Genomic DNA, 20,263 nt, shown 5'->3' on the forward strand with positions numbered 1-20,263 from the left:
CATAGCATATTTACTCTTGAGAAGGTTTGGTCAATAACCACATTGAAAACTGAAATCTCTTGTTCCTTGAAACCTGTTAATTTTATAAACCACAAGCAAAATATAGTGAGGCAGCTGCATTGAGAGTTTTCCCATATGACCCACCAATAACCTTAGCCCAGCCCAAGCTCTCTAGCTGTGAGGGATAGCTAACCCTGTCCCAGCTGGGCTCTAGACAGCTAATTATCAGAAACTACCAGTTGGACAGAAAAGCTTCTAGCAGCCGCCAGACATTTTCCCTCTGGGGTCTGATGAGTCAGCTTGTAATTCTTGAATAATCTTGATTGTCTAGGCTTTTTTTCATTAACCTAGTACACATACGTTAAATTAATTCTGCAGATGAATAGAGCAAAGGCATTCATTTTTGACTGCTTCTCACCCCAACCCTCCCCCTTTTGTAGAAAAAGTATTATATCTTTTTTTTGTATGTTTTCCATCTAATCCAGATATTAACTGTCAGTCTTAATAATGTGATACCTGTGTGGCAGAATTGGGGAATAAACTCCATTATATCATGTGTCTGAGTAGCTATGATTTTGTCCTATCTCTTTTCCTGCTTGCAAATTAAAGCAGGTATTTTGGTACCAGGTTGGGAGGGGAGGGGAGGAGTGTTAATTTACCTAACAACTTTCCCATGACTAAAGAAAATGGCTATAATGAAAGCAGTTCTAGGATTAGTTTTCTACAGCTGATGAGAGTATAGTAACATGAGTCAATCAGACTGTCTTGTTGAATTTTATTATATCTCTACCCACTGCTTAATAGGATGCAAGAACCAGAATGAGCCTCTCTCCAGACATAGCCTTCACTCCTTCAAATCTATAAGTCTTCAGTTTCTTGTCTTTCTCCAGCATCATTATACATTAACTATTTTTAAATTACCTGGAAGGCTTTGGGTGCAGTTTATGTCAGTGACTGTTTCCTGTTTTTCTGTATTTGTTTCTTTCAAGGTTGTTCTTGCTTTTCTCATTCCCACGACACACAAAGAAACATCTTACACTCTAAGCTATCCTGAGTATATAAGCACATCTGTGCTCTCTGCTTTTCTTTTTTCTTTTCCTTCTTTTCAGAGAACATAAAAACTACCCTACTGTTTTAAATGCACTTCTGGTCTAGCCCCAAACTGTTCCTGATATTTACCAGTGAATGCCGCCTCAAATATGGCTTGATTGTCCCAGTGTTACACTCTTCTCAGTCAGCAATTTGAACTCTATGGAGCAGGAGGTGGCTTCTGGACCATTATGCTTTCATAGCTACCTGTGAGCCTACACTCCATTAATTGGCGTAATCCCAATTTGAATCCGTGTCTGCTTTTGGTATCCATGACATCCTGTGGCAGTAAGTTTCACAATTTCATTATACATTATGTGGAAATAGTGCTTCCTTTTGTTTATCTTAAACCTTCTGTCTGCTGATTTCATTAGGTGCCGCCTAATTCTAGTTTTATGAAGAAATGTTCTCCACGTCATTCATGATTTTGTAAGCTGTTTGTGAATGGATAACTTTAATTTTTTGTCTTCTGAATTGGAGAGTTCTAATCTCTTGTGTCTCTCCATATTTCTAGTCATCCTATAGTAGTTCTCTGTATCTTTTCTAGATCTGTTTTTGGGAGCTGCTGGAGAACAGCACACACAATTTAAGATGCAAGTACCCTACAATTTATGCTGCTATGACCTCTCTGACCGTCTCCTGATACTGTTTGTCTTTTTAACCGTCGTTGATGGTTGAAGTGATATCGGAGGACTAGCCACAAAAACGTAAAGGGCTTTCCTGTGTGGCAGTGTTACAATGGATCATATCATTGTATGCATGTACAGTTAGGGTATGCACATTTTTCTGGTGGATAACTTTGCACTTTCCATTTTTCAAATTCATCTGAGGTTGTATTGTGTACTGATTTTTATCCTCTGCATGTCCTTAAATTTAGATCATGGATCTAAATTTAACATCTGTCTTGGATTACTTTCTATCATCTGCATATTCTTGAAAGGACTGCTTTTATTAAAATAGGAATAATACTCTTTATGAACATGCTTTCAGTGTGTTTAGATTTCACATAGTTCTTCCTGTGTGAATGAGAGCTGGCTTGGAAGCCATTCATGAAGAGTAGAAAAATTGGCTGACTGCTATAAAGCCATTGAGCTAATATTTTATTTTAAGGAACTTAAAGGCTGCTTTAAGGAAGCAGTGTATTTTTTTGATACTGACACATGGAGTACAATTGTTCTTTTTTCAAATGGAAATATGTTCAAGTCATATTCGCTACTCTAGAAGAGTGTTACCAGCAGTCGATGTAAAGACCACTAGAAGAAAAGTGGCCTCCTCTGTCCCTACAAGAGAAGCAAGCTGAACCTGTCTCTTCACAAAGATTTTCTATTTCTACTTCTGGATTTTTCCTCCTGCTCTTCTCCTAGATACTCTGCCAGAGGTCTAATGTGTCATTTTATTCACATCTACACTGTGTGAATTTAAAAAGTAGCACTTGCCTTGCAGCGTTGAGTACTTGTATTAATACACATGCAAAAAAAACCTGTTTTTCACCTTCTCTGTAAGACAGACTGGGTGGATTTGGGGTAGGACTTGGTTGCCTGAAAGCATGCATCTAATGTATCTGTGATGCCTCTGAGAGGGACAGAGCTGTCAAATGTACAGGACCCATGAGCGACTGCTGCCTTTCTGGAAGCAGCAGCAGGAGTCTGTGGAGGAGACCTAAACTGTCTCTGCATTTAGACAACCAAATCCTGTGTGTGGTGTGTATTTGACTTTGAGGGTTACTGGGATGTGAATCTTTCATTTCCAACTGGTACCACAATAGCATCTATGGCTTGAACTTAGGTGTTGGCATGGCAGCACTGTGCAGTATCAGATACCTACTAACCTGGGTATATGAAGGGCTTCCAATTCTGTGTGGAAAGTAAAATTTGTAGTAGAACAAAAGATGTCCAGAAATAAAAGTGTCAGAGTGCCTATCCAATCCAAATTTTTTTCATGACTTTCTCTGGTTTTGATCTATGATTTCACTTGAGTATTCAAAATAATGAACATAATTCTCTTTTGTGCCAATATTAATGAATCAGTAATGAAAAGAAGATTCATCAAGGTTAACAACTGAGTGTTTTTCTGTGCAAGTGGAGGCTGTGAAAATAGGGAGCTTGTGAGTGATTGCATTATTGGGGGCTGCTTGTATTAAGCCAGTTATCTAGCCTTTATTCTGTGAGGTCGTAGTCCTGAGCATCACTTCAGCTTCTTGCTTGTGCCACTTTAGTCTGATCTTTGGTCTTGATATACTTTTTAGGCCAGTTTGAACCTATCTAGATTGGCTGAGAGCAGAACTTCTCTGATACAAAAAAATTTGCTGTAGTTAGCTGGTATTGTTTACCTCCACCCCTCCAATAAACAGTGTTTTCTGTTTTAGTCAAAGGAAGTACAGCTCTGGATTGTAGTAGACCTTGGTATAGAAGGATTTTGCCCAGATAGAATAAATTATTTATTGTACTCTACCTGGTATTGGTAGAATATAAAATTTGTCATCCTTAATGTAGAGTAAGCAATAGGTCTGTAGTAAAATGGTGTTTGAAGTCCACATCATGTGTTCCAAAAACTTTGCTTTGTGGATAAATTTGTAGAGTGCTATTTGTTACTGATTTTTTTTTTCTGTTGATTTTTATATCAAAGTTGCTGTTATTGAAAGAAAGGAAATGGATATTGTTTTTCTTGCTGAATTTATAGCACCCAGAAGTGCATAAGGTATGTCACACTGGGAGTATAGGTACTGCTTACCTGCCCAAGGAGCTTCAGAGTTTGTCTTCATTAAAAATTTCCAGTTGTAATTACAGCTCAGTGTATGTAGTCTAGGGACTGTGGCAAGACTTGAGCTGGACTGAAAAGCAGCCTCTATTCTGCAGCTTGGTAAAGATTCTGTGATTCTGCTGTGTTCGTGAGAAAAATCATTTTCAGTTGTTCCATTCTCCCATTCTTAAAAATATCTTCATCTGCTTTTCCCCTCTCCTGCTTTAGAGCATGCTGCTCTGTGACATAAGTAGATGCTCCTACTCAAAACAAAGGCACCAAGTAAATTAAAGTCATAGCACTGCAGTAAGCACAGGATCAAGTATTTGCCCAGGTAAGGTGTAATTTGACATATTTCTGAAAGACTAGGGAGCATTATTACACTAGGGAGCATTTTTTACTTCATCTCTGGAAGACACCACATATGAGCTGATGCAGTACACCTGTTTCTCAACACTTCACTTGCTGGAAGATGTGTTTGGCATCCTCTACAAAACCAGCAGACTTACCTGCTTAACGTAGAAGTTGTTTCAGGAGGGAGAGTCCTGGCAGCTGGCTTGCCTGCCAGTATTTCCAATTGGTGCTACCTTCCTAGGTAAGGTTTTAGCTTGTGAAACTTGGAGCGTCTTTACACTGTTCTGTGTTTTTGACAGAGATGTGGGAATGAGAGTGTGAAAGTGCAGATTTCTCATCTTGGCTTGCCACATGTCAGAACAGGAACTGATCTGTTCCATTTTGTCCCTCCAGTGTCTCTTCTCTGACTTCTTCAGTGCCAAGCTGCTGAATGTGTTTCCTTTTTCAGTTTTGCTATGTAAAAATTTTAGAGAGGAAGATGGATGTGTCATAAGTCTCTTGGTCTGTAGCTAACATGTCTTGACAATAAGCCAGTGCAAAATTTTGTCAGAAGAACTGAGAGCATCATGAATGTGATTCTGAGAAATCATTTGTCTACTGCTGGAATCTCTCAGTGTTCTTTTCCCATCTTTTGTTACAGAAGTAAATTCTGATTATTATTATTTTTGGTGAATAAGTTGTTGGATAATTCTGAAGTGTTGACAGCTCCCATCTTGATAGCTGACTTTTATTTCATGAGCCTTAGATTGTTGTTCTTGCATACTAAGAATCCTTCAAGTTAAGATTTCTGTGTAATTTAATCATACTTTTGACTCTATTAAAGATACTATTTAAGACCAACAAATGCATTCAATTTTAAAAGGATTGTGCTTAATGACATTTCAATTCTTTAGTAAAAGGTATTGTGAAAATGAGACAGGAGAAAAATGCATTGCTTCTGTTTGCTCTGCAAGCTCTTCTTATTTTATTGATTTGTTTGTCTGCATTTTCTTCTTTTCTAGAGTTTTAGAATGCCAAGGCCTGCCCATTGTGAATGGGCAATGCGATCCCTATGCCACGGTTACCTTAGCAGGACCCTCCAGGCAAGTACTGCAAACACAAGAACATTTTATAACAATGATTTGTTTCCTTCATCACTAGAGACCCGCGTTCTCAGATGGACGGAGGGTTTAGACGCTGCTAAAATACCTAAGTGTTTGTGTGCATGTATGAACTAGTGAATTATACTAGAGCAAGTAATTTGAGGCTTGTTTCAGCTTTGATTTATGTAAAGGTCTGAATAATTTTTAAGTAATTTGAATATCCTGGAGTATTTAATTTCTGATGAGGTTTAATTTATGCAACTTCTCACATAGCAATTGGAGGCCAGTTTTTAACCAWATTTATTGCCCAATTTTGGGTGGGTGGGGAGGCTGAATACAGCAACATCTTGCAGAATATGCGCATTTGTATGTGAATATTTTGGGAACTTTTCACTTTCAAGGTGTGGCAAATTAATGTAGTGTATATGTAGAATKCTGTAGGTGACTCAGTCCTGTAATTTGAACTATGCAGACATAATACYGGGATAAAACTCTGGAAAGAGGTTTAAATAATTAGATGATATGATACATTCTGCACAGTACTCTTCAGTTTAAATTTGGGATTAAATTTTCTCATTCTGTTACAAAATTTCACATGCTGTTGGACATCACTGTTTTGGTTTTGCTGATCTGGAGAGTCATTCTGTATGTCTGTGCCCCATTAGAAATAAAATGGCTCTGCTATGACTGCAAAAAATCACATTTGTAGCATAGATGAATCAGCGTTTTACAATACTTTAAAAATACTATAAATAAGACTCATTCCTGACAAACACTTGACCTGCCTACAGAGGAGTCTTTGAGACTGGTCTGTAGTCTTCATCTTTTCTAGGTGTGTTATGTCTTATCCCCCATAATGAGCTGCATATTTGAGTTGTATGCTTTGATGTTTTAATCATATAACTTCAGATGGTATAGATAGATATTGCTGGCACTGTCAGGAGATTTTTTGACTAACTAATGTATCCTTAAATGTCCAAATCTACCTCTCCTTGTCTGCTTGCCCCAAGTCCTGATAACATACAACTTCTGATAACGCAGAACGGTTCGTCTCCCTTCAAAACACAGAGCATAGCTCCATCCTCTTCCTATCTGTTGTTTTGGTGGGGGGGAGAAGGCTTTCCTCCCGTCTTCAGTGAGCGGCATGCAACTTATTCCCAACCACTGCTTTGTTATTGCCCAGTAGTTGTGCTTGCCTTAATCATCTCCTGTTCTACATCCTACTTCCCAATTCCCTCCCTGATGGGCTTATCAGTAAAGAGGTTGATTGGCAAGTGTTGCTGATGAGATGGGATAGGCAGTCAGCCCTATGTCCTAGAGGTGATTAGGCTCTCTTATCTCTCAGCTCCTAGGAATAGTGAGATATTTTTAATCTCTAAATCATTCTCCTCTCTGGATTTCTAAATGCCTCTCCTTCTGGAGTAGGAAAGCTGCTTCATGCTATTGCATTTTGTGCAATGCCAAGCATAAAAATGTCAACAGATGTGCTGTTGTTTATTGTGTAATTTGTACTTATAGAGCCTAGAGACTTCTGAACCAGAACTCATTCTGTGCCTGTATTATAGACGGGAAAACAGTGTATGCTGGTGGACTGGCTCATTCAAGTCACATGGGAAGCCTTTAGCAGCACTGGRAATTAAACCCAGCTTTGCTTAGCCACTGTAAGAGAATACATAGAGTTGTCTGGTCAATATAACCAGTTATAAGCAATATAAGTGGCTTTGCTGCATGAGGAATGAGGGATAAATTCTGGGATGAAATGATTAGCAGGTCAGGTTTCCATGCGATTGTTGCATCTCTCCATCTGTGTCTGTTTTATCTATACCCTCTTATTACTGCTGAGCTGTAGGGGAAATTTGGTGACACAAGAAGTTATAGAGCTTTTCAACTGTAAGTAACTATGGCAAATCAAGTGTTAGGTTCATAACGTTTGGAAATCATCAAACAGCTGTTTGGCTGGCCTATGTAAAATACATTGGCTGGCTTTAGCTCAATACCAAGCAGTTAGTATTAGTCTGTATTCTAAAATGCAGACACAAGAGGAAGATACTGTCTATAGAGGAATGAATGGGCAGYGCTGAACTTTGTCAGGCCTATTGCCCTGTGAGAGGTTTGAGGGAGGTCTGCCACACACCGTTCATTCCTACATAGCAGTAGAAATTGGAGACTTCTGCTCAGGACCTCTCACAGTAATTCAACAGTATAACGTTTACTAGGAACTCATGGGGCTGCAGGGAAAAGGGTGAGAAGGAAGAGAGGTATATGATATAGCAATAAAAATATGACTTTTTAATCTTATAAAAAGTAGAGTTTAAAAAAAAAAGGTTTGAAGTGCTCATGTACTAAACTGTTTCTTTGAATAACCTCTTCATTCTTACCAAGTTATTCATTATTTTTGATTATTTAACACCATTGAAAAGCATTCATTAATTCTTCATGCCAAGAGTACAAAAAGTAATATACTGAAATATGCGTGTCAGTCCTCATCTATCTCCTGTGCTTTTAGGGTATGAAAACTTCTTGAGTCACATCGCAATTGAAAATGTTCCCCAAATACTGCTGCTCAAAGCCCCATTCCTGCAAGKTGCTTTGTACAGGTGTGAGACTGCCAGATGGAGCAAGTGACAGAATTGGAGTTCAAGGATGCCAGTTTTTAAGAGTAGATAACAAACTGCAATTACTTACACTTTAGAGAAAGAGGCATGCAGTGAATCCCTCTCTTATATGTGTGTGAGTGCATGGGCCTTGCTGTGCTAGAGCCACATGGCACTCCAGTTTTATCAAATAAATCAAATGCGTGACTATTTCATTGTTCCTCAGTGGCTCTGTTCTAGGATCACTCTTCTGCTAATGTTGTTTCTTATACTTTTTTTTTCTTTCCTTAATTCAGATCGGAAGCCAAAAAGACTAAAGTTAAAAAGAAGACCAACAATCCACATTTTGATGAAGTGTTTTATTTTGAGGTTGGTATTTCAAAGGAACGGGTGATAAGCTGAAATACTACACTGTAGTTAGTTGGCACAGCAGCCTGCCCCATGTTGTGCCAGCTGTCTTCTTTGAAGGCTGTTTCAAAGCATAGTGCAGAGCACAGAAGTATCCAGATTCAGACTAGCTGTCTGCTGAGGCAGCAATATATTGCTTTAGCCCAGGTGCTCAAAGGAGAAGCTTCTAGCCACTTCTGAGCAGCAGGCTTTTCATTCTTCTATGACTCAGCCCAGGCAGTTTTGAGAAAGGACTGATAAGAGCAGGATTTCCTATTATTATTACTTTTTATTATTATTTATTTATTTATTTATTAAGCTTGTGTGGTTCTTTCTAGCCTGTGTTTGTATACTCTGYCTTCCCCAGTCAGTGGGAGGAAGGTTGTCTCATAGGAACATTAAAACATTGAAAACAGCAGAAAGAAAGCATATTCAAAACTGGATGTTTTAGCTGTCTACCATTCTGCTGCAATACCAATGTCTTTTCTCTGAGTGGGTGAAACCTCTGCAACTTTATTTAACATAGAACAAGTCCTGTTAAGACAAAGCGTAACTCATAATTGCTCCTTTTCTTTTTTTTTCTGGCAAAAGTAGCAGTAAATGTGGTGTGTTCTGTGCGTATATGTGTGTGTGTATGTATGTTTATAGCTTTATAGCTTGGATACCTCTTGAAACTTTTCATTCTGTCTTATAAAGTATCTGCATCTTTCTCTTTGCTTTTTATCTTGGATATTTTAGTCCTGGTCTATACTTTATGGAGCTAATTAAATAGATATCTCAAAAACATATCTGGCATAACTAGTTGATGAAAAGCCAGAGTAGTACAATGCAGTTGGCATACCATTGAAAAGCCCTTTCTGCCTTTATATATTGCATCATTCAGGTCACGTCTGCGCTAGAAATTGTTACTGGTGTAGGAATGGCACTTAGGGATGTGGTTTCTAGAGTAAATTCAGGAGCATGTGCAGCCATAGCAGGAAGGAGCCAGGGAGAGAAGAGCTGTGCAGCCATACAACTGCTGTTGCATCATGCTGATCTGAAGTGCACATATCATTCTGGGCAGTGCCAGTGAGGGAGCTTATTGCTTACTCCCTCCACCCTCTACAAACTACTATCTTTACCTGGAAGCTGAACAGTTATACCAAAATCTAAAGCCAGTCATACCAACAGAAATGTGCTCACATTGGTGTAATATATTTGGGTTTGAGGAACAGATACAATAAGCTCTTTATTGGCAGAAGCTCTCTCTTGCTGCTATAAGCAGTGGAAGCACCGAGGGTTGACCAGGATAGCTTTCTAGGGTAATCTTTGCTGTGGTAATCCAGCAAATCTTTCTAGGGTATAACTTCACTGCAGACTTAACTGTGGCTAGCGGCGAGCCTCTATCCTTGCCTGACCCTGCTGGGTGCCTGCAACCCTGCTGGTGCTGCGCGGGCATGGCTGGCAAGGGAGAGATCCCACGGCTCTGAGTAGTGAACCTGCACCGAGGTGCCCTGTGTGTTCACTGAGGGCTGCCCAGGATGTCAGCTTCTCACCTGATCCAGAGCTGCTGCCTTTGGCGGTGACACATGAGTGATGCTATATGTAAATAAGTTAAAATGGGCTTCCTCATTCCTAACATAGGCAGTTCTGGAGGCATCTGACCACGAGAGCTTTTTAATGAGAATGTAATCCAGGAATTCAGTCTGTAAACCACAAAGTTTCACCTGCCTGATTCCTCTGCCCTCTGTGCCTTGCAGAAACAGAGCAAACAAATTCAAACAAATTAAACACTGAACTTGGCAGCCAATGGCAAATTGGGAGGAAGAATGAGAGAAAAAGGAAGCACCTGCCAGCTGGAATTATGGAAGGGGGCTGGAGGCTTGCTTAGCTTGACTTTTTGCTAAAAGCCAGGTTGCATGTAAGGATCAGCAGAAGCAAAACCTGAGCTCAAGCCCATGCCCCAGCTGTTCTGCTAATTCAGAGTAAAAGGTTTTCTGTGTGGTAAGAACAGAGCTGGGGCCATGTCTGAATCAGCAGGAACTCTGCTGCAAAAACATACCACCAGTGCAGACAGAGTCATCATAGATTTATGTCATTTTTTGAGAGTGGTTAGTACATATCTAGCTAAATGTCTCCAGAGACCAAAGTGTTTGGGAGAACTGCTATGACTGGGAAATACATTCAGTAATGAGACATGGGCAGCCTTGTAGCTGATGCAGGCTAACAGAGCGTTCTGATTCCTGTAGAGCTGCACAGGTTCATGCTGTTGACAGAGGTGTCATTTGCCACTTCCAAACAGCTTCATCAGCTTTCCTGCAGTCTGCTAGCCCAGTGACTGGCCTTGGATCCAAGGAGGAGGAAACTCTGTAGAAGTCACTGAATAGATACTTTCCTTTCTACAACAAAAAAGTCAGATAGGTGACAAAAAAGTCACATAGTGGGAAATAGCTCCTCATGGGTTTGTGAAATCTAAGTGCTGATTAGAAGGGTGGAACAAATGAAACTTGCACCTGAGGGTTGGGGACCATTTCCACCACCATCCAGCTGCAGCATTGCGAAGGGGCTCAGAGGTCTATATGCAGCTACAGGAAAATTCCCCTTTCATGGGAACTGAGGAAGGTAAGTGCTGAGGACCCCTTTGCAAATTCACATGTGCTGAAGAAGTTCTGAGCAGCTGGTAAGTGGCTTGGCATTTTTGCCTAAATAAAGGGAGCAACAGAGCTGAGCTGTGCCCTCTTAGCTGTCACATACCATTTTACAGCAATTTCAGCACTGTGAGCTAGGAATTCCCTAATATCCAATTCCATCCTTAGTACTGACAGACTTCATACGACTATCTTTTTAGGAATACAGCTCTTGAGCATTTAAATTAATCTGCATGCTGAGTAGGCATACAGATACAGAGGCCTTGTACATGCAGACTCTAGCAAAGCTTCTCAGAAAAGTGTTTACTAGACAGGTTGTGCCATAAGTTACACCTGTGCTGGAACTTTTTTGACTACTCGTGTGTTACAGCTAATAAAAAAAATTTGTAAGTTAGCTTCCTTATTCAAAATTACACCATTAGCTTCACAGTAGTAGTAGAAAATAAGTCATTATCAGTTACGCAGGATAATTTCTTGAAGCCACAATGAAGATAGTAGCAAGGTAGGTTAAGGAAATTTATGCTGAACTCCTGAAATTGTATGATGTATTTAAATCACCATGCTCTTGGACTTACGGGTGCATTTGAGTCAATTATAGACTAGAGGGTTTGGTCTCCAGTGCTGCCTAGTACCTTTTAGGTGTTAGGTATCACCTCAAAAATGGTGCTTGTTCACAAAAAAAAAAAAGGCTATGTTCAGTGTCACATGCTGAGGATGATACTCTTCTGGTTCCTCTCTTTCTGTGCAGCTAAACCTTTGCCTCCATTGTTTGTACCATCTGGGGTACAATGTAAAACTAAGAAGCTAAGTTTACGAYAAAAGCCACTTTTTGTGAGTGGGAAGTATTAAGCCACAAGAGTATTTTAAACCTACAATAAAGTTGCACTTGTATGTGCAACGAAGAGCTGAACCCACACATCATACGTGCTTGCATTTGATCAGTTTCTGCTGTGGTTACAACTGGGTGGGGTAGCCTTTTTCTCAAGTTTCTGACACACTAGTCAAAAATACAGCCATCAAAGTCTTTTTTTTTTCCTTTTTATCATGCTAGAAAACAAATTTTAAGAAATGTTTACATAAAAACTTTCTCTTCTCTGATGCTCTTCACTTGCAGCTATCTTTCCATGTCTTTCTGCCTGTGCTTTGCTGTTTATCAGTGTTGCAAATGTGGTTGGTGAGAAAAAGCTGAACTGTGGACCCGGTTCTACATTCTGCTATACATAACAGTCTGGCATCTCTTGGAATATTGATCTGCTTGGTATTTTTATGTGGGCATAATTAACTGACATCTAAGATATCAGAACAGGCAGAACTTCCTGATTTTAACTGGATCCACTGTAAAATGTTGTTTGGGGGGGAGGGAGGGATGAGAGGTGGGGTTTTTTTGTTTGGTTGGTTGGGTGGGGTTTTTTTAATCTCTTCAGAGTGCCTCAGAGCATCTGTTTTAAGACTGTATTTCAAGTCACTTATTAATTGCCCTTTTTCCCCTAGATAGATTCTAAAAGAAAAAGCAAGTGGTATTCCTTCACATAACATTTTCTTTTTTCAATGTAAACTCAAAGTACCATAGTAATATTAAAGATTCCCTTTTCTGGTTAAAGAAAGTATGGTGTATGATATAGTTATTCTTTGATATGATTATGTAACCACTTCTGAGTAGTGAGGAATCTGTTTTGTCAACAGGTTTATTCACATACATAAAGGTTTTCAGAATCAGAATTAAAGTTATTGCTGATAGTCAAAGACTGCAATCTGCCAGAGCTTTGTACAAGTAACAGAGAAATTCTTTTGTATCAGATTAATTTGTTAAAGATTCCTCCTTTTCACTAGGTTACAAGGCCCAGTAGCTACAACAAGAAATCCCATTTTGATATTGAAGATGTTGATGAAGTTGACAAAATGGAGATCAGGTAATATAAAACACTTTGTACAAATTAACTGTTCTCCCAAAGTTGTGCAACTTTATAGTAGACTGAGTTTTCCAAGTGGCAAGCATGGTTTTACTTCTGATAAATCAAGATGAGTCTTTGTCACTGTGTCTGTCTGCTTCTTTACCTCCACAGTCCTGTAGATCATGTCTGAATGTACATGGCAATTCCACTGTGGGAGAGAGCCTGATTATTTTCCTCAGTATCATGTGTGAATTACTAATACGCTGTTGTTGCTAAGTGCAGCCTTTTATTTCTGGTCTCCTCTTCCCTCCCTCCCTCGATTCCCCAAGAGACCCTAGAAGTTATGGGATGCTCTCAGTTTGAAGAATCTGTTTTCTTTTATCCCTTCATTTTAGCAACTCAGATGGAGGTCCTCTTTCCCCGATAGGAAACTCTTGAGCTCAGAGTTTCTCTGCAGCTGAGGCAGTTTCTCTTCCTTTTTGCCTGCCAGAATTTAACTCCTTCTTGCAAGGTTGCGTATGATGCATGTGAAATCCATTGCATGGGAAAGAAGCAGCTCTAATTTCAAAAACAAAGCAACCTCCCCACACACGCACTTACTATTATTTTAAAATCTGCTGGGGCCTGTCAACAGTGTCTATAGGGACAAGTGAATAGAAGAAGCAGAGAAACACAACAGAAGGTGCAAAACTTAGAGGTATTGCATGCATGATGCCATCACATGTATTGAAACTTAGAGATCTGGGCCATCTGGTGACCTGGATGCACCACAGCTGAAGACTGCTGTGTCCACATCAAGCAGTGTGATATTTCCCTTCTTCTGTCTGCTAGAATTTGGAGGAAGGAAGATTGAAGGAGAACAGTTGCCACTCGCTCCACCTCTTTCTGCACATGTGTTCCCTCTGGAGAGGCAGTGAGGGCTTATTTCTCAAAACATTCTCTTGTCCCTTCAGAAGCACAATTGGCAGTAAGGGAAAGAGAGGAGAAGAGGAAGAGAAGACAGTACTTATCCCAGCGAGCAAGATGCATTTATGTTAGTGAATGAATGGATGCAGTCTGCCATATTATTCTCTACTTAGACTGACTCTCAGCAACTGGTTCATGTAGCCTATTATTGTAGTATCACAGCAGTGCCTGACCATTAATAGATTTGTCTTTGCCAGGGCTCTGCGAGACAGGAAAGTGAAATTACTCCTATTTGAGAGACACAAGAGACATGTTTCTTTGAGAATATCTGCATCAGGCACAGCAAAGGTAGCTGGTTTAAGGGCAACCCGCAACTAATATCGTAGGAGAGCTAGAAATCCCAGGCTCAGTGCCATGCTGATTTGGCTGTATTAGTATGAGGACCAGACCAGATGACCTAGTACTAGCACCAGACTAGTATTTCTGCATAGCTTTGCATAGTGTAGGCAGGTATTAAATAACATGTCCCATATTCCATAGGATATATGAGTTGGAGCAGGCAATTGAACAACATCTTGAGAGTCCCAATCCAGTGTTCTAGACTGGAACGCCACTATTTTTAAAGAATCTCCTATTGCAAGGGTAATGTTAGATGTTCGCTGGATCAGCAGTCCCGGAACTGATGCCTGCGCTCAAATATTTCACACTTTTAAATTGCTGTTCCGGGTAGCCCATTGACAAAGCTATAGCTTTGGTAGAATTCAGGGTATGTTTTCAGACCTGTCTTTGTAAGTATGATGTCCAGGCATACCCTGACTTTAAATGAAAGCTAGGATTCTCTGTTGGCTGTTTGACTCCTGGAAGGGGACCCTTGACATTCATGGACGGGGTTTACACATTGTTTAATATTTCAGTCTATTCTTATTTTGGACTGCTGGGACTGAATAGAATTATACAGTGGTTTTGGTTTACTTAATAAGTGATTTCTGGACAAATGACTGGCTGTAAAGATAATGTGCAGGTAACTGAGATTGAAAAAAGTCTCTTTCCTTCCTTAAGACTGACACATAAGAGTATGGTAAAGAGTAATAGTTTGTGAAGGGACTTACAGAACAATTGGGAAAAAGATTAAGAACTTAATAATGGAAAGCAGATAAAGGGTTAGTTTTAGTTGGGCAAACTCTTTGTTCAGAGATTTCATCCCATATAGGACAGAGTGTTTTTGTTTCCATCCTGGGTTCCCCTTCCACCCCCACTCACTTCCTTGAGTCTGTTCAGTCGGGGTTAGATTGCCCCCATGCCCTCTGGATGGGTCATGCAATTTGTGTTTTGTTTTTGTTTTTTGGGGTTTTTTTTCACTCCTGAGAAGGATACCATTCCACAGGGTATGGAGGAGTCTTAGTCTCTCATGTTTTTTCTCTAAAGCAATGAAAGGCTTCTCTCTTTGAGTGGGTGGAGGAAGTTGCAGGCAGGGCATATCAGTGCTTTGGGACCAGATGTTCTGGGGAAATCCATGCTCTCTCCTCCCCCTCTCTGCTGTTCTTTCTTCTTTCTGTGGCTAAAGGAACATTAGCTTAGCAGTGAAGACTCTTGTTATACTTGATATCAGCCTGACCATTTTTAAAGCTGCGCTTGACATAATTTTGCTTTTTAAAAAGCTCAGGGACATTAATCTTTTAGAGTCTGAGGCATATTATTACAAATTTTTTATGCTGCCTTATCCTTCATACTCCARGTGCACAAAACAATAGTTTCAACACTTTGCATACCTGGCTTATTTACTGTGTAGCGTGAGATCATCTTGAGTTGTTAGCTACCCTCCTACAGATTGTTTGTACTGATTTTTATCTATAACTTAATTTGGGGTGGGAGCATTCTCTTTGGAAGCATGTAAGGCTGTGTATGTTTGAATCTGTTGTTGCTAGTTAGTGGCTTGACAGAATTTGAATAAGCTAGAAACAAGTAGCCTATAAATACTTGGTAAACTGTAAGTTTGACCACATATAAATAAGCTTCTCAAGATTCGTCCTCTCCTGAAACTGCTTTGAGTCATCTGAATTAGAGTTAGCAGGATGGTAGCTGACCAAATATGGAGAAAGGGGAGAGGAGGTAGAATTTGCATAGAAAATTTTTCCTTTTTTGGAATTCTTGCCCTACAAAAATACTGTCAAAATATCAGAGTTTGAAGAACTTAGCAGCAGGCATGCAACGTGAGCTGATGGTATGTCTAGCATATGAAACTTGATGCATGAGACGCTGTTGAGAGATAAGGCTCAGAGGATTTAAGTGATATCCTCTGCATTCATATAAGGTAGAACTAACCTTTAGAAGGACTATTGGCCCTCGTTCCTTGACAAGCCTACTGTGAATTGCTTGAGACTAGGAAGGTGGTGTAAATGTGTCCATAATTGGATGACTTTGCACTTTATTTAAATTAAACTTACTGTTTCTCAAAAATCCTCCTTATTTGAAAACCTGTATTTTTTCCTTGTATGTATGCATGTTCCCCAAAGTTTAAGGTGCATTCAGACTGTAACTTGATTAGTTGTGAAATTCTCAGCTGAGCTTGTTCTAAAATAAAAGTGCCTCTCAGGGGAAACCCTAAAATGTGTACAGAAACATCTCTCCTAGAGTTTGAAACATTAACTCTGAACATTATCATTTTTCTGCAAGTACCAACCAGTACTACTTTGAATCTCAGCAGTTTGTTTTATATCCTAACATTAAAGAACACAAGAAAGGAGAGGAAGTATCATCTAGAGATGCATACTGGAGCTTCCCAAACGTGAGGGACTGAGTGCTGGATGTTATGTAGGCTGCAGTCAGTAGACAGTTAAACTATTATACAGAATGGTAGAACTGTTTTAAGGTTTCTGAGTATCTGCGCAGAACTGCTTTAGGTGCAGTAAAGTTTATTAGCGTGACACAGTAAATCTTCCCAGAACCAAAAACACCGGGAGAAACTGTGTAGACATTCACCCTAACTCTGTAAGGGCTCCCACTTAACTTCTAATAATCCTAAAGTAGACCCAGACTGAAAATATGGAGCCCTTAAGATACCTTTGCATTTTTTCCCCAGTATCAGGGTTTCCAAAGAGCCCTCTGAATCTTTATCAATATGGATTGTGGAAAATGGACTATACAGATGAGGAAAAGGTAGTCTATGAGATTTTTCTCTGATGTTTAATGGAGGTGAATTGCAAGGCTCCAGAAATCCAAGGTTGTCCCTGATGGCTTGGAAACCAATCTAGTACAGTTTTGGAACTTTCCGACTTGCTGTTTTGGGGGGGATGCACTACATGGAACGGAACACAACCACAAAACTGAAAACAAAGTTGTTTTTCTTTTATTATGAGTCCATGTTAATTATTTGTTTTATTACAGAGTTGATCTTTGGAATGCCAGTAACCTGAAGTTTGGAGATGAGTTTCTAGGAGAACTAAGACTTCCTTTGAAATTTCTCCGACAGTCTAGTTCATATGAAGCATGGTATTTGACATTTTTCTTTTGGAGTTTAGGTGAAAGTACATGTCTGCTATAAAGTTGTAAGAATAACTACTGCTATATGATAAAGTTTAAATGGATTTAATTTATATCTATGGGTTTTTTTAAGCAAGCCAAAATAATCTTAGTAAATATAAGAACAAGAAGTTTTAATAATATGATTGGAGATTTCAGTTTGCCTCTGTATATTGCATGTGGGAGTTGTAATGCATTGACTTTATGATATTATTTACTGTAGGGAGTTCTAATGCATTGACTTTTTGCTATTTTCTACTGTAATTCAGCAGCAATGCTATAGTTTTTTTATTATATGGAATTTCTTATCATAGCTGCATAAATCTTTGTGATCGGAACTCCCCAAGTCACAGTTGGTGCAAAATAGACCGGTAAACTTCATTCAAAAATCTGATTCAGAATTCTCAAGAATTTAATAAGTATATAAACATTGTGTATGTCTGTACATTTTATATATGTTCATGTATAGCTTGAGATAATGCTGTATTTCAACATAAACTTTCTGTCTTATTTTTGCTTGTCAGGTATTTCCTGCAGCCCAGAGATAATGGTAACAAGTCACTGAAACCTGATGACCTTGGTTCCTTAAGGTTAAATGTGGTTTACACTGAGGACCATGTTTTTTCCTCAGACTATTACAGTCCACTTAGAGACCTCCTGCTAAAATCTGCAGATGTTGAGGTAATTTGCTTGCACTGCTTGTTGTTTGCCTGCTGATCATCCTCACAAGGGTCTCCTTAAATGTTTGTCACTATCTAGCTGGCACCATAGTTCTTCACCATAGACTTCACCTTCTTCCTTTTACCATTTGAGGGTCTTGTTAAGCTGTGCATATCCCTCATGTTTGTTTTCAGTCCTTGCAGAAAAGATCTTTATCTGCATGCAGTATAGTGGGTGAAGGCACACCCAGGAACAGCAGTGGTTATGACAGCCACATATTCTCCATGGCTTTCTAATTTTATATTTGAAAATGCAAAGTAAACTTCAGTTTGATTAATTGGTTTTCTTTCACTGGAAAGAAACAGGTTTACTTGCACAATTAAAACAAACAAAAAAACTGATCCTGAAATGTCAGATGGTTGGGCTATGTCTACCGGTATGTATACTTTTAGCAGTTGTAACGCTATTCCTTTTCAGTGCAAGAACTGGGTTCTGTTATGACTGTGGCTTGAAAATGGGAAAGTTTAGAGTTCTTTCTCTTCAGTTGCTTCCCAGGCAAGAGTGATAGTGAAAAGACAGCTATTAAAAATGGGGAAAAGAGACTGTATTGTAATAGTTTTTAAATTGCTGCCCTCTTGTGATCAAAACTTATGACCAACAGAATAATAGAAGGTAAGGCGCAGCCATGTTATGTGCAGGCATGTTTGCATAATTGGCCACTGCAACTGTTATGTGGCCTTCTGCATTAAGGAGCTGATGGGAAGGAAAGGAAATGATGCTTATTCTAGAAAGACCTCTCAAAGTTTTTATTTATCTCCACTGTTCAGCCTGTTTCAGCATCAGCTGCACACATTTTGGGTGAAGTCTGCAGAGAAAAACAGGAAGCAGCCATACCTCTTGTCAGGCTTTTCTTACACTATGGCAGAATTGTGCCTTTCATAAGTGCTATTGCGAATGCTGAAGTGAAGAGAACTCAGTAAGTACCAACAAACCAATTGCTATTAAACATACCTACTCAGTGTTGGCTAGTTTTAGAATCTTGCACTCAGTTTCTAGGATTTTATGTAATTTCAAAAGAAACTGTTGGAGTTGTTCCTGTTGCTCCCAGCTGAGTGTCAGAGTACTTTATAAACTCATTTAGTGCTCTGAAGATCTGTGAGTTTAAATTTTAGGAGGACTTCCCATAATATTTTGCCAGGTCTACTTGCAAGATTGTTGTTAGGTCTGAGAGCAAGGATTCTCACTGTGTTCTCAGTCTTGGTTACATGTGGTAATTGTAAAACCCTACATTACTTTCAGCTATTCACATGGAAACATTTCAGGTTCATAGTGTGCTAATAAACCATCTAATGCTAAGTGCTTGCTGAATTTGTTCAAAAACAAAAGGCAAGTTTCTTCCTAGGGATGAATTTTTAAGGCAAACTGTATTCCGTCTTTCCAATTAGATGGCTGAAGAACAAAGATGGGATTGGATCTGGCAGTGGATGACAAAAGACATAATCTTTTTTCTGGTCACTTTTATCTAAGTCCCTGGTTTGACTTCTAGCATTCAGGACAGGCAGGTCCTAAGTAGCATTTGTTGCCATAAGCCTGGTGACTACACAGTCATGCTCTTGACTGACAGCAGAGACAGTTGGGAGCCGAGGGGAGTGGTAAATACTGACTCTAAAGTAACAGCTTTCCTCAGTACAAAATAAAGTCTGTGTGTGGGTTGGCTTTTTTCAGAGTGTCTAAGGGATAGAGTATTTTCCTTCCTGTAGGTAGGTGTATTTTTTTGTGCTGCAAGTTGGCTGAAGCATTCTGGTTAATGCAATGTGAGGAAATTTGCTGCTCTCTGGTCAGTCATGTTCCTGTGATAAGACAGCAAAGAGCTGTCTTATCTGTCTTTAGGGCTCTCTGGCACTTCTAACAGGCAGGGAGCTTGTGTCTTTGTAAAACAAAATCATGAATCCAGCAGAGAAACTCTCCTGTTCTTCACTGCTTGTAAATGAGTACAACTGTGGTACAGTAAAAACAACAGGAAGGACATGTTGTTACTGTATGTGCAAGAGCAAGCAAATGACTTGAAATCCAGGTTTGAAATACTGTCTATGGGCACAGTTTTGGTCATATAGGTTTGGATAGGATAGTTGATTATTTACCTATCTGCATAAATTAAATTGCTATACAAAGAACTGCAGGTACAAATTTAATATGAAATTGCTTGCATTCTCAAAATGCAGTGACAAAAAAAGCACACATGACAGTGCAGATAGCTGAAGCTTAGCAAATGCTGTGCCCATGCCTAGTAGTAGAAAAACTGTGTGCAAGTGGCCCTTGCAGAAAGATGTGTCTCCACAGCATCAGRTATCCACAGGGTTCTCAATGCAGAACTGGGATCTGTGCCATGTTGAACAGTATTATCATAGGACAGT

General features: G+C 39.5%; 1 protein-coding gene across 2 annotated transcripts in view; it reads left to right on the top strand.

The window, feature by feature from the left end:
- The window catches only part of RASA3 (RAS p21 protein activator 3), a 182,274-nt gene that overhangs the window by 141,822 nt on the left and 20,189 nt on the right, over window positions 1-20,263 (top strand). For both annotated transcript variants that reach the window (XM_026055448.1, XM_026055454.1), the window contains exons 6-11: window positions 5,184-5,264; window positions 8,155-8,227; window positions 12,703-12,782; window positions 17,055-17,159; window positions 17,714-17,870; window positions 18,677-18,825. In XM_026055448.1, the coding sequence (XP_025911233.1) occupies window positions 5,184-5,264; window positions 8,155-8,227; window positions 12,703-12,782; window positions 17,055-17,159; window positions 17,714-17,870; window positions 18,677-18,825 (645 nt within the window). The remainder of the gene's footprint in view (window positions 1-5,183; window positions 5,265-8,154; window positions 8,228-12,702; window positions 12,783-17,054; window positions 17,160-17,713; window positions 17,871-18,676; window positions 18,826-20,263) is intronic.

Source organism: Apteryx rowi, unplaced genomic scaffold (assembly GCF_003343035.1).
Source record: "Apteryx rowi isolate R43461 unplaced genomic scaffold, aptRow1 scaffold_123, whole genome shotgun sequence".
In the NCBI taxonomy this organism is placed as follows: domain Eukaryota; kingdom Metazoa; phylum Chordata; class Aves; order Apterygiformes; family Apterygidae; genus Apteryx; species Apteryx rowi.